We start from the raw sequence: 27,962 nt of genomic DNA, 5'->3' as shown, positions 1-27,962 counted from the left end.
TACTCCTGTTTAATACCACTGGGTTCTCAAACCATTAACAACCACTGGAACAACAGGAAACAGTTCCTTAATAATTTTTGCCTTTTAAAGTCCCAAATAAAGAAGTTCTCTCTGCCACGCATATCTTCTCAAGTAACTGAGATCAACATTTGGTAGGTTTCATTCTGCAGTATTTTTCTTTATATAGTGTATTTTGCAATATTTTTCTTTAGTATCTTTAGACATATTTAAAACTTGGAGATTCATACAGTCCCTGAGGATCCTAATTAACTCCATGGAATTCAAAAATTCTTAAAAAATTTATCTTTATTTAAAAAAAAAAAATTACACACACACATGCATACACACAGGATTGGAATTTTTTTTTTTTTTTTTAGAATACTAACACCATCTTTTATGTTTCCAAATTCCTACAGTCTTATGCCACTTGACTCCTAGTTAACCAGGATATAAATGTATAATGTTTTCATATCATAGGTACCACTATCACATTTCATCAATTTCCTGAAGTAAATTGAGTGAAATCATAAGCACACACTTAAGAGTCAGTATTTATTCTGATTAATACTTTACAAAATTTTGACATTTAATTTATGTAAGGAGGGCTAATTTATTAAACACTTTACAGGTTTTTCTTTCCACAGAATAACACGGTAAGTAGCAAAATAATACTTGGCACAGTTATAAATAAAGAAAATATAAAATAAAAACATCTATAGCTTAAGTACAATGATGCTGTTTTACGCCCATCAATATCAAATAAATTCCTGGAAACAACAAAAATATGAATGAAAAAAACTCCAAAGAAGTAATTCATGTTCAGTGCTGAGAATTAAGTTCCTATTTGCTAAAAGTATCCAATTAAGTTGGTAAGAACTATTCCCAAAGGTTCACCATCATACACAACTTTAGAACTGGGTTTATAGTTGGTTCCACACAGGACCTACAAAATAATTAAACAGATGCTATACTGCTGCATAGCTAGCTCCTGACCATCTGACCATTTCTGAGTTATTGATTTCACAAGTACTACAAGATGGTTACTACAAAAGCATTCACATTGCTAGTATTTTCCATGTAATTACACATCTAGAGGTTTTTTTGTCTATTTAACTGAATGACATCTCTTTTGCACTGAAAATATTGTACCACGAAGAAGATGGTAACATTCTTAGCCAAACTCTGAAAAAACCACCATAGTCTTTAACTGTTGATAAAAATGTATTCGATAAAAACACAACTGAGTCTTCACGTGAAGTGGCTCAAAATACAAAAAATTAAAACAAATTCTAGCATTTTATAAATAACTTTGAATTTAAAAATTATCTAAAATTTCCCCCAATTAGTAGTCAAAACTAGCTGACATTTGTAAAGTTAACCAATTTTTACATTCTATGACAAAATGGCACAATGCTATTGCCACCCCACACCCATCTCTTCCCTTTTCAAAAATAAAGTACATATGCCAATTTTCTAATATTAAAACACATACACTAAGGGTAATCTTTTTTTGATGTGTGACTTATGGTCAAATAAGCTACTATATAAAAATGGTACTTGGAAATACTGAACAACTATATACATTTCACTGCTCCTCTTACTAAGGCAAGGGGCGGGTATACCACTAGATTGCTTTAATACCTGTAATCTGCATTTTACAGGGAAGACTAGTTTTACCAAGCATCAGACATGCAGTGAACTTGCAGGGTATAATGCCTATTAACAGCAATTTTGAACATCACTAGAAGCTCATTAGTTATCTCCCTTTTCTTTTTGGTTGGACAAAATGAAATGAGCAGCTTTAAAAACACTAACTAACACAGACACAAAGAGAAAACTATTTGATAAATTATTTATATACAGATACATATTCTTTACATTGGTCTAGGATCTGTCATCAGTCTGACCACCATTCCCCCACATCTCCCACCCCATTCCCTCTCACAGATTTCCCACAGGTTGCTCGAACCACAGTTTGCTACAGCACTTAAGATGAATAAACCAAATCTCACCCTGTAAACAATATTTATGGAAGCAGTGACTAGTAGTCCACCATGAAGGTATGAAAAGCTGTGACAAAAATTGATCAGTGCATCACATTTAACAAAAAGAAAATCTTTTCTAAAACTGTTTCAGAACTTACTCAATATTGGATAAACTGAAATACTCGGGGATGAAATTTTACTTTCTGATAGGTCATTTTATTGAAACCAGAATATACTGTCAGCTTTTCTTTTATTCACATGTGCTATGTACACGGATCATGCTCCATCTTTAGTTAAATGCCATTGTTTTGTCTACAATTATTTTGCAGCTAAGAATTTAAAAAGAAGCATATCCATGTATCACTATTACTGAGAATTTTGCATTATTCTGCCTTTTCTTGAAAATACCACCTCAACCCTTAAAAATGGAACTGTTTTTGAACATCAAATTAAATTCTAATTTATGCTTCACTGGATAGTATCTGCTAGTATACATTCTATGTGGTGTATCATGCAATTAGTAGGGCTTTTAAATTTGAACAAAATAACATGATTTACTATACTCATGCAAGTGCTTCATTATCAGACCGTAAAACCTCAGAGTAAGGTTACTACAAATTATTTCACTGAACTAGAAATATATCAGCAATGCAACAGCTGATAGAAACAAAACATTGTTAGCACATTTTATTGTGAACATTATTTTCTCCTGCCTTTGAAGACAACATCACAGTAGATCCCAACCACATGATTTTCATCACCGTATTTATGTGTACATTCTAAAATGTACATAATACTAGTCAACTTAAAACAATGCTCCTGGAATTAGATGCAATACTCCTACTAGACTGCATCATAACATTTAACCAAATAACATAAATTTAGTTTTAGTTAAAACTGAACATTTCTGATCAGTACACCATGTCTGTCAATAGAATAAGTTTACCCTTTTTTTGTGAAAAATACTGTGAGAACAAAACCCAAAAGTTGAGTATGTTGTGAATTTCCACATTAAGAACCATTAAAATTATTTTTTATCATCTTTACTCTTCCCAGAAATGGCAGTGTGTTCTGTCCATGTTTACTTTTGTTAATAAAAGTGTTGGAAAAAAGACTGTAAAATTCACCGTTAGCCCTACACATAGCATGCTCTTGTTCAAAGGATGTGGATTCGAGTGTGAGAGAGACACGGACAGACACAATTTTCAGGCACCACTCAGCAATATGCTTCATAGGATAAAGATGTTGCTACACCAGCTGGTACCCAGATCCTGATATTTGGTCATATTCTATTGTATACTGCCTGGTCCAGTCCACGATAACAGGACGAAAGAGGCCACAGCATCGAAATTCAAAGAAGTCTATAATATTCCTTACACATCCGTGGCTAAAAACAGCACCCCAAAAAGAAAGTACGTCAGTCAGTCAGTACAAATGATTTAATACATGAATTCAATATAATTTTCGTGTTAAATATATTTTTTTCTAAACTCAAAAACTCAGGTTACTTGCAAGAAGGAACCAATTTATAACTCTATAATATATATGCCTTCATGTTTCTCCACTGCTCTGCCAACAATTTTTTCTTTTGCCAATTTAAAGACTTACACAATTATATTTTAGATTTATTCAAATGTGCATATACTTCCTGTGTTATATGCATTTTTATTTTTATTTTTATTTTTAGAGATGAGGTCTTAACTATGTTGCCCGGCCTGGCCTTGAACTCTGGGCTCAAGCAATCCTCTCACCTCAGCCTCCCAAGTAGCTAGGACTATAGACATGCACCAACATGCCTGGCTCCATATGCAATTTTTGATAAAAACCTTTAATTAGTGGCTCTTTGGCAGGAGACAAACTATCTCTAAAACAGAAAAAAAAGTAAAAGACAAAATAATTATAAATAGCATGAATTTGGCAGTGAACCTAAGGGTAACAACTTAAAACAGAAACGTCAAGGATAAGTTCACGAAATTTTAGTACTCCAGTAACACCTTTAGAAAAGCAGTCAGTTTTGGCCGGGTGCGCACCGGTGGCTCACGTCAGTAATCCTAGCACTTTGGGAGGCTGAGGCGGGTGGATCACGAGGTCAGGGGTTCAGGACCAGCCTGGCCAAGATGGTGAAACCCCGTCTCTACTAAAAACACTAGCTGGGCGTGGTGCATGCCTGTAATCCCAGCTACTCAGGAGGCTGAGGCAGAGAAATGCTTACACCTATGAGGTGGAGGTAGCAGTGAGCTGAGATCGCGCCACTGCACTCCAGCCTGGGTGACAGAGCAAGACTCTGTCTAAAAAAAAAAGAAAAGAAAAGCAGTCAGTTTTGTGCCTTATATAATTTATGTACCTGTGGGAGAATTCTCAAAACTACCCAACTAACTGTTTTTATTTAAAGGTCTGCTTGCTTTCCAGAAGTATGCCATAATTGACAGCACCACAAAAGCTGAAGAGTTGGTAGTAACTTCAGTAAAACTCAGTTTTCAATATTTCATATACTTACGACCCTACTATTTCTAAGCACCAGACTGAATACAAATTTAAAATTAAAAAGAAAAAATATATAAGGAGATATCACAACTTTATTATACACAGTTAATGTGATGAATTCTGTTTTGGTGTTATTATGGTGAACTGATGCTATTTCTACAGAAATCTTAAAAAGGTTTAAAAGCTATTTTACATATCACTAAGTAAAAGAGTCTGGTTAGTAAGAAAATTTTTATGACCAGAGAAAATATTAAATTTATAAATATGCACCTACTTGAATGGGCTTTCAATAGACGTTGTTGTGACTTTAAAGTGCTTGTATCTTCTGGCATTCATTCTTTCATTTGTAGTAATACCTAAACATGATATCTAAGAGGAAAGAAAAAGCAAACCATTATTCTTGGTTTTTTTTTTTTTTTTTTTTTTTTGAGACAGAGCCTTGCCCTGTCACCCAGGCTAAAGTACAATGGCGAATTCTCAGTGCACTGCAACCTACGCCTCCTGGGTGGGCTCAAGTGATCCCACCTCCCCCGACCCCAAAACCTCCACCCCACCAGCAGCTGGGATTACAGGCGCACACACCATGCCCGGCTAATTTTCTTTTTTTTTTGTTGGTTTTTTTTTTTTTTTTTTTTTTTGTAGAGATAGGGTTTCACCATGTTGCCCAGGCTGATCTCAAACTCCTGGGCTCAAGTGACCCGCCCACCTCAGCTTCCCAGTGCTGGGATTACAGGTGTGAGCCACTGTGCCAGGCTGCAAACCATTATTCTTTCTAAATACTTAATGTAAAAAAATTAATTTGAAGAAAACTAGGATAAAGATAAAAACAATGAAGTCTGTTTTTGGTTTTCCATCAGGAGATCATCAAAGCTAGTGTACATGGTATCATTTGACTGTGAAAAGTAGCCAGTTAAATGTGAAAAATATTTAGACAGTTACTTGACATTGTGCATGGATAGGCGCTATTCATGCACAACCTCCCTATCAGCCTGAGAATGAGCTTTTAAAAATTAAAAAAAGGCTTTTGAATATTAGTATTTGTGAATAAAAATACCATTAAAAACACAAAATTAATGTCATCATCAATCTAAGCTCACACATACTCAACTGGATGTATTTAAGTCAGGAATAACAGATTAAAATTTCTGTTAAGTACTAAAATTCAAAAGTTCACAATATGAGAAGAGGGAGGGGCAAAAGAGTGAGGTAGAAAGGAAAACTAAATTGAAAAATAAAATGAATATTTGAAGAGCAGGAGTGGTTAGGAAGAGAATATATTATCTTTTATGCAAGGATGGAAGTTTTCACTTAGTGCACTAAAAAGAATGCCTTTGCACATACCTGGTACATCTGACACATGAGTAATACAGCCACCCACATGAAGTGGAAAACACTGTTGAGGAACATCCAAAACATCCAAGGTGAACACGTGGCAATCTGAGTAATATATGTCCAAAATCCATCCTTGGTATAAGTGGTCTCACAGTGGAGTCCCCAGTCTAAAGCCAGAACAGAAGTACTCGTATTTACTCGATAATCATCCAAGTACCTCATATAGGCATTTGTGCTGGCACCATTTAGAAAACATAGTCAAACGGTCTAGATTTAACTGATGACATTCAATAGCAAATGTCTTTACACTCTTAAATAACCCTATTATATCTCAGTGAAAAAACATAGACAGAAATGGAAAAGGAGCAGCCAATCTTAAAAAAAAAATCACTGTATCTTCAGAATAAACAATTTTATTTGATTGGTATTGCATCACACAATACTTAGAAAAACATTTTCTTTACACAAAGATAAGAGGATATATGAAAGAGATTTTTTTTGAAGGAGGGCATATAACATAATAGGATGGTGACATGGGCTTTTTTTTTTTTTCAGACAAGGTTTTGCTCTGTCACCCAGGCTGGAGTGCAGTGGCTCAATCAAGGCTCACTGCAACCTCGACCTCCTGGACCCAAGCAATCCTCCCACCTCAGCCACCTGAGTAGCTGGGACTACAGGCATGCGCTACCACACCGGGCTAATTTTTGTATTTTTTGTAGAGATGGGGTCTCTCTCCCTACGTTGCCCAGGCTGCTCTCAAACTCCTGGCCTCAACTGGCCTACCCACCACTGCCTCCCAAAGTTTTGGGATTACAGGCAATGAGCCACCACGCCCAGCCAAGTTAGGCCTTTCCTAATACAAAATCTCCTGCTGTAGGAGAGTTGCTATAAAGTACTGCTGTTGTTGGCAAGAAAGTGTTCTCCTCAGGTGTTCTGGGCCAGAAATTAGGTCAAGTTCTTTTGACCAAATCTTCTTATTAATCTTTAACTGAGGTGGTAACCTCCTTTGGTTCATTAGGGCAATAACACTGATTATTTTTAATATCTGTGGGGCAGGAAGACTAGAAAATCATCCTTCCAAGACTTGTATTTAAACCAGGATCTAATACATCTTTATGCTAAGCACCACCAAGCCCTGAGGCATCGTCAGTGATGTATGCACTTAAACTCTTTCCAGATTGCATTCTTAATGCAACAAAAATCTATCATTTCCTTTAAGGTATAAAACCCACATGATGGAATAACAACTTATTCTTAAAAAGGTAACTTCTGATATTTACTAATATTCTCTAATAGGCAATAATTATACCTTACTTTTCAAAATATTTCAAATTCTCTGCAAATTTAATTTTAAGTATATTTTCCCAAATGCTTGGTAAGAAACAGAACTAGGACAATCACTTAATCTATAAGCTACTATAGTAAAGCAAGTACATGATGTGGAAAACATTAATGTATTTTACCCAGAAGCTTCTCAAAGACTATTAAACCAACATGTTTTTCAGAGGACACAAGTATTAAAAGGTGGTTAACTGCTAACTGTTTGCTTACACTGTATATTGGACATAATTGATAGAGCTATATCTTTTTTCCCTTTTGTGCTTCATAAGGTGTCCAAACCATAATTTTAGTTAAACGACTTTTGTCATTATAGTAATTTGTTAGTATGGTAAGTATAATCTAAGTATGCAGAAATTTGTTTTAAAAAGACCAAAAACTAATTGTACTCACAAGATATACAACCATAAATCATCCAGCAGATCATAAAAAGCAAGAAGAATAGGTAGCCCATAAAATATCTATGGTTGCCTGCACCTGAAGAACGACACAGAAGCAAGGTTTTTCAGCTAAGAAAAAACAACAGGTAATGCACCTTTGAGGGGTATGCCATGAAAGGTGTGCTATAATTGTGATGATAATCACACATACATTCATTATTTTATGAAGTGGTTTTCAGGAAAAATGTTTTAATAAAAATCTTAAGTAAGAATGCTTACAATTACACACAAAGATATAATAACAATGGTGTTCAAGTCCCAAAGAACTAAATAAATCACAATTCTGACCTCTAATCCTATTCTTTGTGAGGTTTAAAATAGCCCTATTTTATCTTTACTTTTATAAACTTTACAATCCAAAGGGTTCTCTTCAAAAGAGGTACACAATCTTTGTAATGTTTCCTGTCACCTCATAAAATCTCCGGGGCATCTCTCAAACCATGTAGTTTCTCTCCTTAGACTATACCACTCTTGAACACTGAGGTGTGTACCATTCTTATCTGTCATTCCTCTCTGCCTCTGCACATAATATCATTTCAAATATTACCGCCTTCATCTCTCTAGTTTAACTAGAAAAAAAAAAATTTGCCTCCTTATCAAGAGTAGGCACCAGATAGAATTGACAGAGAAAAGACATCAGCCACTAATTTTGTAATTTTTTTCCCTCCCTCTCTCAACTGAGTTGCTGTGTTGTCAACCAGAAGATAACTGGGAAAATGAAGGGTGGAGTAATAAACTTTCTACTGCCTACTTTAATATTATACTTTATGCATTACCTAAGGTAACTTAAATGAATGATATAGAAGAAATTACTAATATAACTTACCTACACAGTTACCCACCCATGGGCAATGATGATCAAATTTTGCTATACAGCGGTTGCACACACCACAATGTTTGGACCTCACCGGTTTTCGTATCTGTTAATAGGCATGTTAAAGGATTATGAAAGGTATTGTACTAAGAGAGAAAAGCTGAATATTTATTTTCTCAAAATATAATTATAAAAAATAAAACTATATTTTTTAAACAAGATTATATCAAGGTTTCCAAATGAATGAAACCAATAATCACTATTGTTTAATAAAATTTCAACTGCAAAAACAAAGAATAAAAGAATGAGGCAACTCTAGAAAATATGCTCTTAAGAATGGAACTGAACCATCAATTTACAAAAGCTAAGAATTACCAATTTGATTTGATGAATGATGCTATGTTTAATTCACATCCCTCAAATTTCTGAGTAATAAAAACATATCAATCTCCAGTCTTCTAAATGATGTCCCATTATGATTAATGGTCATGATATTGGTATTTTTCAATAAAATAAAATTATTCCTTACTAGGAAGGTCAGGCTAAAAGTGAATTTAAACAGCTCTTAAAATTCAAAATCATCAATAAAATATGTCTTCCCCAAATTAACAAATCCAGCAAAAACCAGTATGTACACATCTATTTCTCTTCAGTAAAGTGCCTTCTGAGATCTCAGATTAAGGTACAGCATTTCTCCTGCTGAAATGACCATATCTAAGAATGCAGAACATGCTTAAGAAGTCACTGTTTCTTGCAAAAAAAAAAAAAAAAAAAAAAAAAAAAAAACCCATATAATTCATTATTCAGCTATTGACAGGCAATAAAGAATTCATGCTTATGATGTCTGTTTTTCAAGCATTTTGAAATGGTTTTTAAAACCTACATTACTCTAAATCAGCCAAGTGAATACAAGAACTCATTGGTGATCTTCAAAGGGCTGGCAGTCCTAATGCTAGATATATGATAAAAAAGCTGCAGTTATTAACTCTTGCCAGAAAAAAATTTATAAATATACTTCAGTGTTTCAACAAATGCACTGCCATTTCTCCATTAGTTTGCATAAGGTTACACACTATTTCGAGGTACCAAGGAAAAGGCACAGTGAATACACAGTTCTTACATCTACCAAAATTATCTGTGGAATAAAGAAAAGGGTAAGTTATTCTTCACCACAGTTGTGAGACTAAATCTACTTAGGAGAAGGCAGCAGGATATTCAAACAACTTCTATCCCCACTTCCAACCCTCAGCTGCAACACTAGTCAAAAATCTGAAAAACAGACTAACTGGTCAAGGTGTGACTTGGTCTCAGGGTTCCTCGGATCACTTACAAAGTAATCCTTTTTTTTTTCTTTTTTCTTTTTTTGAGACAAGGTTTCACTCTGTGGCCCAGGCTGGAGTGCAGGGGTGCAATAAACAAAGTAATTCGTTTTTAAGAAAGCTCTGATCTACAAGCCTTAGGGACTTGTCTACTTATCAAAGTGAAGCATACCCATATAATGACAACTACCTCTGCTGATCTGCAAGATTTTATAATAGGAAATCTTCTTTACAACAAGAAGTATGTGGCTTATAAATAATATATAATAAAACATTTATGCTATGATGACAAAATTAGTCTTATTCTTGCCATCAAATATGTATTTGACAATGAAACTGCTATCTGTATTGAATGACTATATAATTTGTTTGCCATATGGCAAGTACATCAGCACTGCATACTTTGTGGAACAGTGTATTTCCACAGAACAGCAGTGTATTAAAACATTCTAAATATTAAGAAAAAGAATATCAATTTTGTAAATTACCCATTATAAAGCACAGAAACAAAAACTGTTTTCAGAATGCCGGAATATATAAAAGAATCTAGTCGGTATCCTAAAGTTGCTACCAAACATGAAGCTGTATATATTTTGAATATTCAAAATCATAACTGGTCAAAGAATATTAAATGTAATAAAGAATTTGCAGAATTAGAACTGTTTCAAAAATTCATTCCATAATCCTAAATGAAGTCAATGACTTTATTATTAATCAGATGTTAAGACATGAGCTCACTTGCAGTGTATAAAAGAGCATTTAGTTTTATGTATGACTTTGGAATATTTCAATTTCCATGTAGAAAAACATAATTTAAGCACTGTGGCAGTATATATATTTTTCACAAATACTAATTATAAAAACTAAGTGAAAAATAATTAAAACATAAGAGTATTATCCTACAGAAAATTAATGTCTGTAGTAATGAACAATCTCAATAGTGCTATACCTGACTCTATTAATAAATACTAGTAATTTCATATATATCTTTACCTATGACCTGGGTGAGGATGACCACTTTAAAAATCTATGATAAAACAGTGTTCAAAGTTACATAAACATTCTAATACAAAACAAACAAAAAAAACACCTACTCAAATTGAACTTGTTTAGAGGCCATGTTGTCTTAACAGCTATCTAATGGATTTTCCCATGTGGCTTTTAAATACAAGTATAAATTTTCTTAAAATGTAGTAAAGAAAACAATCTATTAGGGAATCATTATAAATCTTTGATCTGAAATACTTTATTACTTAGTTTTTAATTTATTAACATTTTAAGCGAGAAAAGAGAAAGACAATGAATACAAATAAATGGCACCTCTGAATCAAAAGTACAGTCAAGGCCTACCATCGAGGAATAAGCGCCTTGGGAAGCAGACATCCTTTAACTATCTTTCCTCTTATACCAAGAGGGAGGGAATGTGTTCATTGAAAGAAATTATTCCTTTTCTCCACATCCCATACCCGCTATGCTATGTCACTGTCAGGAGGAAGAGAAGGGAGGGAAGAACAAAGAAGAAAATACTACCAAACAGGTACTGCAGAATATACTGAGGTCCAGACTTCCTGTCTCTGCAAGTTCAACTATTGTCTGTGAATTAAAAAAAAATATTTAATTCAAAACTGAACAATGCTCACCAACTCTTTTGCCATCACTATGAATCAATAAACATGATTTTCATCTTTAATTTACTGATGTTTTGAGTTCAAAAAGAGAAATAAAATCTTTTGTTTATTTACTGCTACTTCATTGCAATAAGAATACAGGGTAGCAATCTCTATGCTGCCCAGAAAAAAGGGCATTAGACCATAAGAATCTGCCATTGTCTTAGTCAATTGTGGACTGGAATAACTCATCAAAATTTGTCTTGTTTTTAGAGACTAAATAAAACAGCTCTTAAAATAATCTAAAATGCTTCTAGTCCAGTTCTCTAAATACACAACATTGTTAGAGTATAAAATCGGTTTCCTAATTACCTGCGTTATAAGAAAGGGATGCCCTGGACAGTATATACAAATATTTTAGCTACTGGGATGGTGTACCTGCACCATCAACCAATTTATTAACCTTCTAGCTTACATAATCATTCAGCAAACATCTACTGAATGCAAATTATTTCCTGGAGATTTACAGAGATGTTTAAGGCACCGTATTCACCCCTCAAAGCAATCACAGCAGTCTTGTAAGGGAGAGAAACATGAAATTATAAAATGTCATGGAAGTGTTATGGACAGGCATCACAAGAGCACCAAGGATGAGCACCAAATAAAAGATACATAATCTCAATTTGGCTTAAAACTTCTTTACATTCTGAAAGATAGTTACTTCCTCTGTCCTCTAATGTCTGCTATAAATACTGATAATCTGGCAGTTAAACACAAGTGACTTAGTATTTTGCTACCTTTTTCTTTTGCTCTTCTGTTGCTTTAATAATCCCTGGATCTGATTTCCAAGATTTTCCAAAATTGTAGAAAAGTGCAACACTATTGGCAAGGAATGGAAGATGGATAAATAAAAAGTTGAGATGTGCCTAAGGTTAAGGAATCTAAAGAAGCAATGATAAATGAATTACTATTATATACAAACTTATAATCAATAAAATTTTACAAAACACCTACCAGCCAAAAAAATACAAACTGTTCTGCATTATGTTTATAACTACATGTAAAAATAATGTGACTTCTTTATAAATTTTAAATCATGTAGACTTATCTGACACTTGAAGTTAGTGAATATATTAAAAAGTCAATGAAAATTTTTAAATGACTAATTTTTTGACAAAAATGAAGGGATTTCTCATGTTCAAAGTTATTAACATATACTTTATGTATATGCACTGCAATCTTTATGCATCTACCAAATATTACAGATATCATACTCGTATATTTGAAAGATTGCTTTTAACTATAGGAAAGTCAAAAAAAAATTCTCACTTTTGCCTTTTTTTGAACACGCTGAAATTGATTTCAGAAAAAATATAAGCTTGCTTAAAACAAAGTTTATATGTTCACATTTTTTCTATCTCATAAAAACATAAGAAATATACTAGGCATTTATAAACATAAGTAAATTATCAAAAAATAATTTAAATAACACTATAAAAAATAAAGCAATGTCGCTAGAGCAATACATTTCTGAGACACAAAACACCAGGAATACTCTCAAATACCATTTGTAAGATTTTATGTAGATACAGGTATCATACAAGAATTTCCTAAGATTTTTTGACATTATCATGTGTACCCACTGTTCACATTTCTCATGAAGCACAGATAGAAAAAGAACAGCTTCTTGAATGAAATCATTCTATATTTGTTTGGAAGATACCAGAACACTCAATAGCCACCTGACATACAGGAGAAACAAAAGACGGAAGAAAAGATTAGTTATTATCACCTGGCATATTCAAAAGTGACTTATCTTTTCCTTATTTCTCCAATCCTCTCTTTTCCCCCAACTTTTTTCCAATCTTATTCCACAAAATATACTGGTATAGCCAGCAGAGAGTAAATAAGAAGTCAAACTTTCAGCTGTTTATTCTGGAGAATAAAGTGTGCAGAATGCTGAGGCTTGACATTACTCAGGGGCAGCACTTTTATTTATCACAAGTTTTGAAAAGGTGCTAACATAACATGTAAATAAATAAGTCAAACCCTCAGGACCTGGATTAAATTTGCAGGGGGTCAGCTCAATATATGACTACATATTTGAAAGGTATATTAAGGAATTAAATACTGAATGAACTTTAAAAATGTCTTTCCTTGCTCTTTAATGATAAAGAAATTAGGTATCTTCAAGTGGTAGATTGAATTTAGCTTTAACAATAGATTAGACAAGCTAATTTTAAAAATTTAACTGAAATAGGCTGGACGCAGTGGCTCACACCTGTAATCCCAGCACTTTGGGAGGCCGAGGCGGGTGGATCACCTGAGGTCAGGAATTCGAGACCAGCCTGGCCAACATGGCAAAACCCTGTCTCTACTAAAAATACAAAAATTAGCCAGGCATGGTGGTATGCACCTGTAATCCCAGCTACTGAGGGGGCTGAGGCAGGAGAATTGCTTGAACCTGGGAGGTGGAGGTTGCAGTGAGCCAAGATCACGCTACTGCACTCCAGCCTGGGCAACAGAGAGACTCAGTCTCGGGGGGAAAAAAAAAAAAAAAAAAAAAATTAATGGAAATAGGCACACTCTATGAATAAATGGCTGTTTTCAGTATTAATTTTATTATTAGAGAAAATGAGAAAGCACTAAAAAAAGCATAAAGACAGAAACAAGAACTCTACAACCTAGAATTAAACTTCTTTTAATTTTGGTATTCTGCATTTTTAATTATGACTGGTATCATAATGTATCTATTAACAAAATAATATATTAATCACCAACTATGTGCCATTTAAGCAGCACAAGAACCCTATGATAAATCCTATTGTCCCCACTTTACAGATGATACAACTGAAGCAGAAGCTACACTGTCCAAGATTACAGAGTGAGTTAGAGGTAGATCAAGTATTAAAACTCAGACTCATATGACCTATGCTATTCGGCCTCGCCAAAGTGCTCAACGCAATTTCCTATGCCAATAAATATTATGGAAACAATATATTTAGGTATGAACATTTTTAAGGCTTGAGATATAAATATATACAGACACTTTTATACTATTTTCCAGCAAGATATACCAATTTATAACCCCACTAACAATACGACTGATTAGTACATTTGCATTAGCAGTAATGAAAAAATGCTGCCAATTTAAGAGGCAAATACCTGCTACTTTATCGTTTTAATTTACATTTTTGCCTTTATGTTTAAACAGCCCTCCAATTAAAGATAAAACAAGTATTTACCATCAATGTTTTCACTTAAATGTTTATAGAATCATTTTTTACATTTAATTCTTTAATCTAGTTGGATGTTTTCTTGATGTCTGCTATGAAATGCAGCTCTCATTTTATTTTTAAACAAATTTATCTAACTAGGCTTTCTTTCAAAATAGAAATTCATACACTAAATTTATTTACCGTAATACTCAGCAAAATGAATTAAAAACGTAAATCAAACAAACCAAGCACCTCTCAAAATATTGGCAACAACTTCGGAAAGGAGACAGACCACATTGTATCATAAAGTTCAAAACTGAAGCCCACAAAAAGATGATGATTCTGGCGAGGCAGGCTGCCTGAGGTAGTTCCTAATCCTGCTCTACCTGTACTAGTAGTATGAAAAACTGTAGATGAGAATTCTCATCCATTTTACCCTGGCCCTTTGCTATGGACTAAATTGTGTTTCCTCACAATGCATATGTTGAATCCCTAACACCTGCAATCTGACTGCATCTGGAGATGTGGTCTTTAGGAAGCAATTAAGCTTAAATTAAGTCATAAGGGTGGGAGCCTAATCCAATAGGATTGTGGCCTTCCTTATATAAGGTAGAATGAGAGATTTCTTACTCTTTCTCCTCACCATGTGAGAACACAGCAAGAAAGTCATCATCTGCAAGCTACGAAGACCGCCCTCAGCAGAACTCAAACATGCTGGCACCCTGATCTCAAACTACCAGACTCCAGAACTGTGAGAAAACAAATTTCTGTTGTTCAACTACCCGGTCTCTGGTATATCATTATGGCAGCTTGAACTGACTAATACACACTCCACTCCTCAGCCCCACTCAATTGGAGAAAAATAATTGAAATGGTGAGTAGATAATTTGAACAAGTCAAGAAAACCCTTCAGGAACATAAGTCCCTGAATACCACTGCATGGCTTCCACTAAGTATCAAGAAATACCAAGGCTTGTCATTAATAAGGTGACTTAACAAAATCGAGGGGATGGCTGGCAGGGGATAATTCTGACATCATTCTAACTCTAAGGCTGCGTAGAATAAAACCTCAGGAAAAACTTTCAGCAAGATCTTAAGACAGCTAAACCCAAGTTTCTGAGCAAGAATTTACAACTGAGCTCTCTTTTTCTTAGGCTACATAAAAATGAATAGAAATTTAGCCAAACTGTAACACTGAAGGCAGTCATACGCCTTCAATATCCTTGTACCAAACAGGATAGGAAAAACTTCAAAGATTAAAATATATCAGAGAAAACATAAAAGTCTGAATATATTTGCCCAGGTCAATCACAAGCAAGATGAAAGATGAAAAGAAATGGCATAACAACTATGCTAGTGTACTTAAAAACAAAACAAAAATAATAAATCAGAAAAAATGTGCACAGCATTCACAAAACAAATAACCCAGTATGGAAAGCAGCCGCAAATTTGGACAAAGACAAATTAAGGACAAAGGCAAATTAACCAAAGATGCTTCATAATTAAAATATAAATCCTATAAAAACTTAAACATAAGATCATAAAACAATTAGAACCAGATGAAAAGGGTGATTCTAGAAAAAAACAGACTGAGATCAAACAAAAACCATTATACAATATATGAACTAAAAACTTACAAAGATGAACACAGGGAGGATAAAAAGACAATCAGTAAATGAAGGAAAAAAAGAAAACTCAAAACAATAATTAGAGACAAAAACTGGACATGGTGGCATGTACCTATAATTCCAGCTACTCAGGAGGCTGAAGCCAGAAGATCACTTAAGCCCAGCAGTTCAAGACCAGCCTGGCCAACAGTGAGACCTCCATCTCAAAAAATAATAATGATAATAAAAAAGAGTAGAGACAAAAGTATGAACACCGATGACAAAGATAATTCAATACATGGATAGTTTTAACCCAGAAGTAGTAAATACATCAAACAGAATTCAGAGATCCTAACAGAAAATTTCAGATAAAAGGAAAGAAAACCTTCATTTTTATAAATTACATATAGTATACAAATATAACCTCCATTTTAAATACTGCATCCTGAAAAGACACACTGTATATTAAGAAAATCTGAGGGACAATGATTAACATCCTCTGAAACATACTGGTTGTTTTTTAATCTCAATGGTAACAAACGTGTTCTTGAGTAAAGAGTTTTTTAATAGAGACAAGGTCTCACTCTGTCGCCCAGGCCAGAGTGCAGTGGCATAATCATATCGTACTGCAGTCTCGAACTCCTAGGCTCAAAGGGTCCTACTGCCTCAACCTCCTGAGTAGCTGGGACTATAGGCCCGCACCACCACACCCGGCTAACTTTTTTAGTTTTTGTAGACCCTGTCTCTACTAAAAATACAAAAATTAGCCGGGTGTGGTGGCGCATGCCTGTAATCCTAGCTACTTAGGAGTCTGAGGCACAAGAGCCACCTGAACCTGGGAGGCAAAGGTTGCCCTGAACCAAGATCATGCCACTGCACTCCAGCCTGGGCAACAGAGTGAAACTCTTTATCAAAAAAAAACAAAAAAAAAAACCTAAATCATTTTAAATGTGTTGCTGAGCTGCTAGTAAGAAAACCCCATGGAGACCAGAGATGATAAATAAACAAAATCTAAAGGTAAACTGGTTCAGAAATGTAGTGTCCACTCTTCAAGATTTGCTTATTCCTATATGCTATATGCTATTTGCAAGAGACATGTCCAAAATTCAAGGCCATAAATTATTTAAAGCAATACTAATTAAAATAAATAGTCATTGCTAATGCTTTTTACCATGGGTCACTACATATTGATAAAAGGTTCAATTCATTAGAAAGAATTCTAAACTTACACATACTTAATAATGAAACTCCAAAATATGTAAAGCAAAAAACTGACTGAATCACAAAGAGAAACTCCTAAATATAGCAACAACACAGTAGAAGATTTTACCATAGGTCTCTCAGTAAATGACACTGCAAACACATAAAAATTTGGTAATGATAGTGACTTGAGCAACCTAATTAAGAAGCTTAATCTTCTGTATGGAATGCAGCTGAGGTAGCATATAAAATGTTACTTTTTAAACTTAAATGTTTCTAATAGAAAATATCAATGAAAACTAAACAAGCAGACAAAAGGAAATAAAACATACAGAAAGTGAAAATAGAAAGGATTAATAAAACCTAAAGTTGTTTCTTTGAAAAATCCAATAAAATAGATTAGAAAATAGCTCTAATTAATACCAGGAATGAGAGGGGGGGCACAGCAGCTGAGTTTAAAAAAACAGAGAGAATGTGGCACATTTTAAAAGAAAAGAAAGGGACAAATCACTAAAATATAGAAATATACAATTGAGTCAAACAAACTATATATTACTAAATTCTTTAACATAAAGCCAATTCCAGGTAAAATGATTTTATAATCTAATAAACATGTACTTAATAATTTCAATTTAACCCAAACCCTTTCAAAGAACATAAAAAAAGAACAATTCTCCACCCGTTTTGAGGCTATCATGTTGATATCAAAACATAACCAAGACAATACAAAAAAATTATAAGACAATTTCATTCACAAATGTACATGCAAAACTAGTAACATATTTAATCCAGCAACGTACAGAAAAATAAGACATTATGCCCATGTTTGTTTACTCCAGGCATGCATAAGCGGTTCAACATTAGAAAAATCTATTAATATATTATTTAATATTAAAAGCATAAAGAAAAAAACATACACAATTCACAAAAAGTTAAAAAAAGGGAGGGGGTGTAGAGGGAGAGGTTATTTATAAAATCCAAGTAAACACTTTATAAAATCACACTCACTGGTAAAATACTAGCCCTTTAAAGTCAATCTTTTAAAGATGATACCCTTTAAAGTCAGGAACAAAATGAGGATACTCATTCTGTGTCTATTCACAGTGTACTGAGATCCTAGCTAATATAATAAGATCACCAAAGGAGTTAAATGCTATAAAGAGTAGAAAGAAAAACAAAATTCAGTCTTTATACATGATTATCCCATGTCATATATCCAAAATACCCCAAGTTATTAGAAATAATAAAAGGCTTTAGCAAGGTTGTTGGCAATAACTAATCAGCTACATGTCTATAACCCAGACACAACAGAAATTTTAATTAAAAATAAAAAATTCATAATTTAAAAAAATTAAAATTCTTTTAAAAATAAATCTAACAAGAGATATAAACTTCTACATAGGAAATTATATGACTTCATTCAAAAACATAAAAGGCCTAAGTATCAAAAGTAGTTACTTTCTGTAAATTAATCTACAGCTCAAATAGAATTTCAATCAAAACGGTGTAAGACTGGCTGGACATGGTAACTCATGCCTGTAATCCCAGCACTTTGGGAGGCCACAGCAGGTAGATCACTTGAGTTCAGGAGTTAAAGACCAGCTTGGCCAACATGGTAAAACCCCTTTACTACTAAAAATACAAAAATTAGCCAGGCATGGTGGTGTATTCCTGTAATTCCAACTACTTGGGAGGCTGAAGGGGGAGAATTGCTTGAACCCAGGAGGTGGAGGTGGCAGTGAGTTGAGATTGCGCCAATGCACTCCAGCCTGGGCAACACGGCAAGACTGCCAAAAAGAAAAAAGGCATAACGCTTTTCACGGAACTCAAAGAGCTTATTCTAAAAAAATCTAAATGGAAGAGCAAAAGGCCAAAAAGAGCTAAGACATTCCTGAGAAATAACAAACTTGGAAAAATTACCCTGCTCTGATATAATTTAAGAACAAAACTACAGTAATGAGATTATACAGTGTTAATATAGGCAGACAGATCAATGAACCAGAGTACCTAGGAAGTATGATGAATATCAAGGTTGAGACTGCAACTGAGTGAAGAAAAGGTGTGCTGGAACAAGGACCTCTCTAATGGGGGGAAAAAGATACTGATCCCTCCCCTCACATCGGTCTTCATTTACAGTAGTCAAATGCACATGACTGAGAATGTAAATTACAGAATATCTTTAATAACCTCAGAGAAACTCTTGTGGGGAAAAAAAGATATACAAAAATATTTATAGCAATATTGTTACAATTCATGAAAAGTGGTGATTGGATAACTGAAGACAGACATTACAAAGCTTAAAGGGTATTAAAAGGAAACTGGGAGAGATACACAGAAAACAGAGAAGTCTAACAAGTAACCTACAGAAAAAAATGCTTAAGAGGAAATGCATGGGAGATAATTAATTCTGCACATTCTTGATTTTTTAATATATGTAATCATCCCAGATTCTGCACACTGTTTATATCTTTCTTGAGTTTAAAGAAGCTCAATTAACTTAAAGCCACATTGAAAAATTACTTATTTTCAGACATAAAATTTCTAATAAACTTTTGTCAATATTTCAAAAGTGTTGTCAACACAATAAGCAGTTGACTATACTGTCAGTGAATTTTAGAGTTGTTTAATTATAATAAAAACAGCATAGTCAGAGAAAAATTTTTAAAAAATAAATAAAAATGCAAAAAAACAAAATCACTCGAGTCCAATTCCTAGAGATAACCACTGCTAAAATGATACATATTCACTTCCAGCTCTTTTCCTTTGTGCATTTTAAACTTCATTCTGTAAATATAATTTAGTATTTTTTCACTTATTATATCTTAAATATGAGCCCATCTCATTAAGGCAGGAAAGTATTTTAGTGGTTATGTAATACCATTCCATAGGTAGCGTAACTGATAAAACTCTCACCCTATTTAGGTTGGCTATTCAGGTTGTTTTCATTTTTTCCCCTACTATAAATAATACGAAGAGAAACATCCTTGTAAATAAATCTTTGGTCTTACATCTGATTATTTACTGACATATGATTAAGAGATTAAAGGGTATTTATTTTTATTTATTATTTTTTTGAGACAGAGTCTCGCTCTGTCACCCAGGCTGGAGTGCAGTGGCGCAATCTCGGCTCACTGCAAGCTCCGCATCCCCAGGTTCACGCCATTCTCCTGCCTCAGCCTCCCAAACAGCTGGGACTACAGGCGCCCACCACCATGCCCGGCTAATTCTTTGTATTTTTAGTAGAGACGGGGTTTCACCATGTTAGCCAGGATGGTCTCAATCTCCTGACCTCGTGATCCGCCTGCCTTGGCCTCCCAAAGTGCTGGGATTACAGGCGTGAGCCACCACGCCTGGTCGATTAGAGTATCTTTAAGGATCATTCTAGAGGCTTCCAAACTGTTTTCCAGGAGGATTTATGAACTTAAAATTATATTTGGAGTATAATATAAGGACATTTGAAGACACACTGAATCAGGCCAGAAAGCTGAGTCCAACACCAAACTCTTAATAATTTCCCACCTATGTGACTTTGAGCAAGACATAACAACTTCTCAGAGCCTCAGTCTTTCCATCAGTTAGAAAACGGTATTAAGATTTGTATAGTTTTTTTAAAAATCAAATAATTATTTGGAGAACCAAGTAAAATGATATATCTGAAAAACTATAAACCAAAAAGCACCAAATAAACATAAGGTGTTTTATGGGGAAATAATTATTCAAAGAATGGAACAGTAAGAACTTACTAGAACAAATAGTTTACATCAATGTAAAATTCATTATCACCATAAAAACACTTATTGAGTAACTTAATGAGCTGGGTATCATATTACGTAGGAAACCAAAATAAAGTTTATACAGTTGATCCTCACACCTCCTTGATAAAATTTATTTGTAACACCAAAATCAATATTCATGGCACTGAAAAAGTGCCATGAATTCAACGGGCATGAACAAAACTGAAAAATTTGAGTCACCCAATGTGCACAATCTCAGCTGAGGCTGAGCAAAGCAACATTCTGTCTTGTTTTAGTTCTCATACTATAAACAAGTGTCCTTTACATGGTCTATTTAGGGCCACACTGTTGTGCTTTTGTGTTGATTTTGCTGTTTAAAAGGGCCCTCAAGCACAGTGCTGAAGTGCTATCATGCTCTTAAGCACAAGGAGGCTGTGATGTGCTTTACAGAAAAAATACATGTGTTAGATAAGCTTCATTGAGGAATGAGCTATAGTGCTGTTGGCTGTAAGTTCAATATTAATGAATCAACAATACATATTAAATAAGGTTTTTTAAAACAGAAACACATGTAAACAAGGTTACATAGTGATCAATTGATGATCAATACTGTTGTGACCAGAGCCACATAGGAACCTAACTCTGTATTTCTCTTAGGAACAATGATTCAGTATTTTCTAATTCAGTGCTTCCAGCAACTTTACAGAACTACTGTGAATAATGAAAAACAACTATAATTCTAGTTTTCAAAACTAGTCTAAATCAGTTTTAATTACATATGTAGCCATGAGTTGCACAAGAAAAGTGGTAAAAGCAACAGAAAGGAGCCTGAGGTCATCAGAAGTGATCCTGGACAACTGCTATTTTATCTCAAGGTACCTGAATCAGCACCATATATTATAAGCCTTGTGGCTATTTCCTGTCTAACACCCTTTGTGCCTCCATTATAACCTACTCTGTGTTCTTTTCTGTTCCCTTCCTAGAGATTTCTTAAGCTTCTCTTACTGGCTTTAAAAAACTGGGAGAAAAACATAGTTCCAAAATCATAGAGGGCCTAGAGATACAGCTCCTTTATAACATAAACGGTTTTCTTTTACATAATTGGTATTTAAATTAATTTGTGATTTCATCACATATTCCATGAGTACCATTTACACATACACAAATGTTCAAATAAACTGTGAGCTAGGCATGGGCTCACACTTGTAATCCCAGCACTCTGGGAGGCTGAGGCAAGAGAACCACTTGAGCCCAGGAGTTTGAGACTAGCCTGGGCAACATGGCAAAACTCAGTCTCTACAAAAATACGCAAATTAGCCAGGCATGGTGGCTTGTGCCTGTAGTCCTAGCTTCTCAGGAGGCTGAGGTGGGAGAATAACCTGAGCCTGGGAGGTTGAGGCAGCAGTGAGCCATGATTGTGCCACTGCACTCCAGCCTGGGTGTGACACAGTGAGACCATGTCTCAAAAAAAAAAAAAAAAACCACAGGCCGGGCACAGTGGCTCAAGCCTGTAATCCCAGCACTTTGGAAGACCGAGGCAGGCAGATCATCAGGTCAGGAGTTCAAGACCAGTCTGGCCAACATAGTGAAACCCCGTCTCTACTAAAAATTTAAGAAATTAACCAGGTATGCTGGTGTGCACCTATAATCCCAGCTACTCGGGAGGCCGAGACAGGAGAATCCTGTGAACCCGGAAGGCAGAGGTTGCAGTGAGCCAAGATCATGCCATTGCACTCTAGCCTGGGAGACAGTGCGAGACTCCATCTCAAAACAAAACAAAACAAAACCCAACACAAAAACAGACAAAAAAAACAAAAACAAAAAAATTGTGAATCCATATTTAAAATCAATTTGGCTATAAACTTAGATTTTAGAAGTTATCAGAAATGATAACGTGCACTTATTTAGCACTTTTTACGTGTCAGATATGTCCTCAGGTGTTTATTTGCTCAAGAACTTGGAGACAGTGCTACTATTATCTCTCCTTTACAGACATGTAAGAATAAAACTTGGTATTCTCATACTGCAATTTCTATTTGAAAAATTTACATGCAACTTATTCAATGTATTTACAAAATGAAAACTATATCAATCTATTTTAAAGGCAGAAGTATTCAAATAGGGTAAGCTAGATAGACTTGATTGTTCTGGTCTTTCCTTCAAAATCTGCCTCTCATTTTCAATTCCCAGTTTTAGCTATTTTATACTATTTCCCTAGCTTTAGCTATTTTATACTAACTCTGAATAAAGGGAAAAAATGAAATTTTACTATATAATGCTCTCTAGCATTAATTTTTCATTATTTGGTAAGTTCCTGATTTTCTTGCTTCTTGCCACTTACACATAACAGGAGTACAGAAACAGTTTAACATTATTTTGAGATCTGATTCTGAGTTTTTTCCTCAAACATAAACTTTAATGTCCAATTTAGGAAACACAAAGTTAGAAAATATGTCTGGAATACTAAAGTCATTTCAGAGGTCAATGCTTATTGTAAGCTTAAAATAGATGAGGTAATGAAAACCAACAGATCTGTTTTACTCATACTAAGTGTTCCAATATGGCAATTCTAATGCTTAATAAATCCTTGAGGAACAATTGTTAAGTCAAAGTATAATAAAAGGCCAGAATTTGCTAGTGAAAACTGCCATATGGAAGAATTTCAATAGACACTTAAACTAAGAAAATATTTAAAAGTACTATACTTTCTGAAAGTAATTACATAATGCAGTAAAAATATTAAGAATTAAAAGTGTAGTTACAATTCTGTGCCTTAGGTCTCAAAAATACAATAAGCACATTTTGTGTTTCAACTAAAACACAAGACTTAATAAAAAGAATACAATATTAGGCAAGGCTGTGAAACGAAACCAGGTATTAATAACTAAAATTGTTTAGAACAGTTACAAGTCACCAAAAACTGCATACCATTTAAAACATCATATACTTTTTGTAATGTTTTGAAAAATATTTAATTAACACTTATGAAACATGTTCCTTTATTACAATAAATCAGTCTAACTTGCTGACTGAACGTTTTCTATGTAAAAATATCAAAAATTGGCATTGTCTTGCTTTCTTTATTGGCACACAGGCACAGTTACAATTTCAATTATATTAGTTTTAAAAAGCATATTAGCCAGTCGTGGTGGTGCATGCCTGTAGTCCCAGCTGCTTGGGAGGCTGAGGCAGACAGATTGCTGGAGCCCAGGAGTTCAAGCTGCAGTGAGCCATGATTGTGCCACTGCACTCCAACCTGGGGAACAGGTTAAAAAAATTAAAATTTTCTTTAAATAGGGTAAGTATACTACACTGATAATTTGCTCAAGTTAGCAAATGTGTGAAAATACAGCATTACATGCTTTTCATGAAGGCAAAAGAGATGAAACACCTTTTCATGAAGGCAAAAGAGGTGAGGAGAGAAGATTAACTCTTCTTTACCACAAAATAAGTAGTGGTATTAAAAAAATATTTAGAGAAAATAGTTTGATACCAAAACATAAAAATCACCATTTGGTAGAAAGGCTTAAAATATGTTTGGTTAGAAAAACACAAGTTTCAATCCCAACTTGATTAGAGACTAAGACTCGTTAAGCCTAAATTTTTCTCAACTGTAAAATGGAGATGGCTGACTCAAATGGTAGTTGTTTTTTTTTTTTCGAGACAAGAGTCTCACTCTGTCACCCAGGCTGGTGTGCAGTGGCGCATCTCAGCTCTCTGCAACCTCCTCCGCCTCTCGGGTTCAACCAATTCTACTGCCTCAGCCTCCCGAGTAGCTGGGACTACAGGCACGTGCCACCACACTTGGCTAATTTTTGTATTTTTAGTAGAGATGGGGTTTCACCATATTGGCCAGTCTTGTTTCAAACTCCTGACCTTGTGATCCACTCACCTCAACCTCCCAAAGTGCTGAAATTACAGGCGTGAGCTGCAGCGCCCAGCCAGTATTCTAACTTTAGTTCTTTGAGAAATCGCCATACTGTTTTCCATAGAGGTTGTACTCATTTACATTCCCACCAACAGCGTTCCTTTTTCTCTGCATCCTCGACATCTTGTTGCTTTTTGGCCTTTTAAAAATAGCTATTCTGACTGGTGTGAGATTGTAGTTTTAATTTGCATTTCTCTGATGATTAGTGACGTCCAACGTTTTTTCATGTTTGGCCACTTGTATGTCCTTGGAGAAATGTCTGTCTGTGTTTGTGTCCTTTACCCATTTTTTGAAATGAGGATGCTTGTTCTTTTCTCCATTACACAATATATCCCTATAACAAACCTTCACATATAACCCTTGAATCTATAAAAATAAAAAATATAGAACAAAAAGGGGGAAAAGGGGGATAACAATACTAATTTATGAAATGTCAATTAAATGAGTAGTCAAAAATGCCTTTTAAACACTCAATAAGTGATAGCTACTATTATTTATATGCTGTTATTAAAGACAGCTTTCAAAAGCAACCTATTAAATATTTAAAAACATTATTTATATTCGTTTACTAATTTTTCTAGGAACAGTACTTTACTGTATTATGAATGAGTAGCTCAGTCCTAATGTCAAATTATTAAACATCTGTTCAAATAACAAACAAAATTTATTTTAGGTATTATCTTTATAACCAAAGGATATCATTCCAAAACCAGAAGAACCACGTCACATACATCCAGAATTTGGTTGCCAAATATATCCCAAGGGGCAATGCACTATGCATTGAATGATCGAAAAAGGATCTGTAAAACACAAGTTTTATAAAATATGAGCTCTATATTTCATTGTAAAAATGAATATTTATTTAAACGAAAATGACACACATTTTGTATAGTAAGCATTGGATTCACCAGAATCCAGAGTTCAGGATGCTTAATTTTTCAGTCATCAATAAAAATTAGTTCACAGCTGAAGGACTCAGCAAGATTCTGAAGTTCCTTTTAATTCCCCCCAAATTTAAATTATATTCCATATACTTTTCAATTGCAGAATTTTAGTGCACTCCTATTCTCTTAAAGTCGATAACTGACTTTAGTATATATAGTAGCTATCATCCAGCATATTATTCACCAAAGATGTGTTAAAATTTTGACAAATGAATACAAACCAAGCCTCACATTTTTCTCTGTTTCATTATTTCTCCTTACCTATAACACTCCAGCAAAAGTTGGAGCACATCTTTTCAAGTAGAATGAACTGGCCAACTTAGTGAAACTGAAGGGTTGTGTTTTTAATACTTAAAATTGGGAAAAAATAAACATTAATCCATTTATTAAACATAAACAGAATCAACTATCCATATAGGCAGGAAGTCTTAGTGACTTCCTATTTATACCTCTTGGAGCTCCTAGAAATACTAAAATGAGATTCACTAACTAGATTTAAGCCACTCAGCATATTATAATACTAGTCATTCTCATCTCTGTGTGAATTATTTTCAGAATTCTTTTCTGAAATGCAAGTGAAAATAAGACACTAAAGGATTAGAAATTCGATGGGAAATTCTAGATCACAGACACCTGTCTGGGTTTGCTGGCTAGAGCAATGAGACTTAAGAGCAATGAGACTTAAGAATAAGAAGAAAACAGAATGATCACGATGTTTAAAGAAAAAAGAGGGAGAAAATAATCTTAAAAACTCAGCCGACTTCCTAACTATGCTTAGACTTTACCTTGCTACTAGAAATAAAACCTCTTCCTTGCTTATTGTTTATGCCTTATTTTCTGCAGGAAAATATAATTCCTATAGAAAGGCGAGCTCAAGTATTATAATTACCTAGAAATTAACAATATGTATGTTATACTTAGAGTTCAACACATTCAAATTCACTTTTACTGAAATATTTCAAATATTTCTCAAACTATGTTTTAGCATTAAAAATTATATGCTAGCTTTTATCATTAAAGTGCCTCTGAATCATTTTAATAACATAACAATGTTTAAAAAATCTCAGATTTCACATATAGATGTTTAAATTATTTAAATAAAGATCAAATGCACAACATACAAAACATTAATTTTATACAAGAGTACAAATTATATTATTTCATGTACAGTTTAAAATATAGTTAAAAACAACACACTTACTTTGAAAGAAACTGTACTGTAGCCCAAACACCACCATACATTAGCCCTTTAATGAGCCAAGAATCAATATTTAGGTCTGCTATAAACCCAACCAGCCAAATAACTAGGAAAGGAGTTCCTAACATTACTTTCTGCCGAAATTCCTGTATAGAAACAAAAAATTAGAAAGTTTTTGCATGTTTCTAGTAATCTCAATCTGAATCATTGTTACCTTTGTGAAAGCATGCAACAGCGGGTGAAATTCATTCATTCAAATTTGCATGCTATGTATCAGTACTATTCAAGATGCTGGTGTCTGTCTTCTGGAGACAGGCATTGAACAATTTTAAGTAACTGCTAAACTCGTGGAAAATAAGAACAGAAGTTATAGCAGTGGCTTCTACATGGTTAAATACAGAAGACAGTACTACCTGCTTAACACATAAACTGGCTAGCAAATAGTTCATGAAAAATACCACCCCTTTTTAACAGGGGCACTGATAACCAGGGAGACAAGGACAACTAGAATGACTGATAGTATAAGAATTATATCACATAAGGAAACCTGAAGATGCTTGCCTGGAGTAGACATTTCAAATGATAAATAGCATATTAAAATCTTAAAATGAGATAAAGAATAAATGCAAACAATCCATAGGCTCCTAGAGTTCACTGAATGAAAAGATGTGTCTCTGGACAAAGATCAAGGCAGAGTGCTCAATACTCCAAAGGTATTTCCATTTCATTTCTGTACTGGTCTGGTTGTTAGAAAGTCCATACTTGTAAGTATAAAACCTACATAACTCCTTGTAACTTCTATCACAATTTTATC

At 34.2% G+C, this 27,962-nt stretch overlaps 1 protein-coding gene across 2 annotated transcripts in view; it reads right to left on the bottom strand.

Moving 5' to 3' along the window:
* Positions 1 to 533: 533 nt before the first annotated feature.
* The window catches only part of ZDHHC17 (zinc finger DHHC-type palmitoyltransferase 17), a 90,963-nt gene continuing 63,534 nt past the window's right edge, over positions 534 to 27,962 (bottom strand). For both annotated transcript variants that reach the window (XM_032170798.2, XM_032170799.2), the window contains 9 exons: positions 27,152 to 27,294; positions 25,706 to 25,806; positions 12,117 to 12,241; positions 11,243 to 11,305; positions 8,406 to 8,499; positions 7,533 to 7,616; positions 5,811 to 5,968; positions 4,744 to 4,838; positions 534 to 3,372 (listed from right to left, as the gene is read on the bottom strand). In XM_032170798.2, coding sequence (XP_032026689.1) covers positions 3,234 to 3,372; positions 4,744 to 4,838; positions 5,811 to 5,968; positions 7,533 to 7,616; positions 8,406 to 8,499; positions 11,243 to 11,305; positions 12,117 to 12,241; positions 25,706 to 25,806; positions 27,152 to 27,294 — 1,002 coding nt within the window. In that variant the 3' untranslated portion in view covers positions 534 to 3,233. The remainder of the gene's footprint in view (positions 3,373 to 4,743; positions 4,839 to 5,810; positions 5,969 to 7,532; positions 7,617 to 8,405; positions 8,500 to 11,242; positions 11,306 to 12,116; positions 12,242 to 25,705; positions 25,807 to 27,151; positions 27,295 to 27,962) is intronic.

This window comes from Hylobates moloch, unplaced genomic scaffold (genome assembly GCF_009828535.3).
Source record: "Hylobates moloch isolate HMO894 unplaced genomic scaffold, HMol_V3 SCAFFOLD_12, whole genome shotgun sequence".
Classification (NCBI taxonomy): Eukaryota; Metazoa; Chordata; class Mammalia; order Primates; family Hylobatidae; genus Hylobates; species Hylobates moloch.
This window is presented reverse-complemented; position numbering and strand designations above follow the sequence as displayed.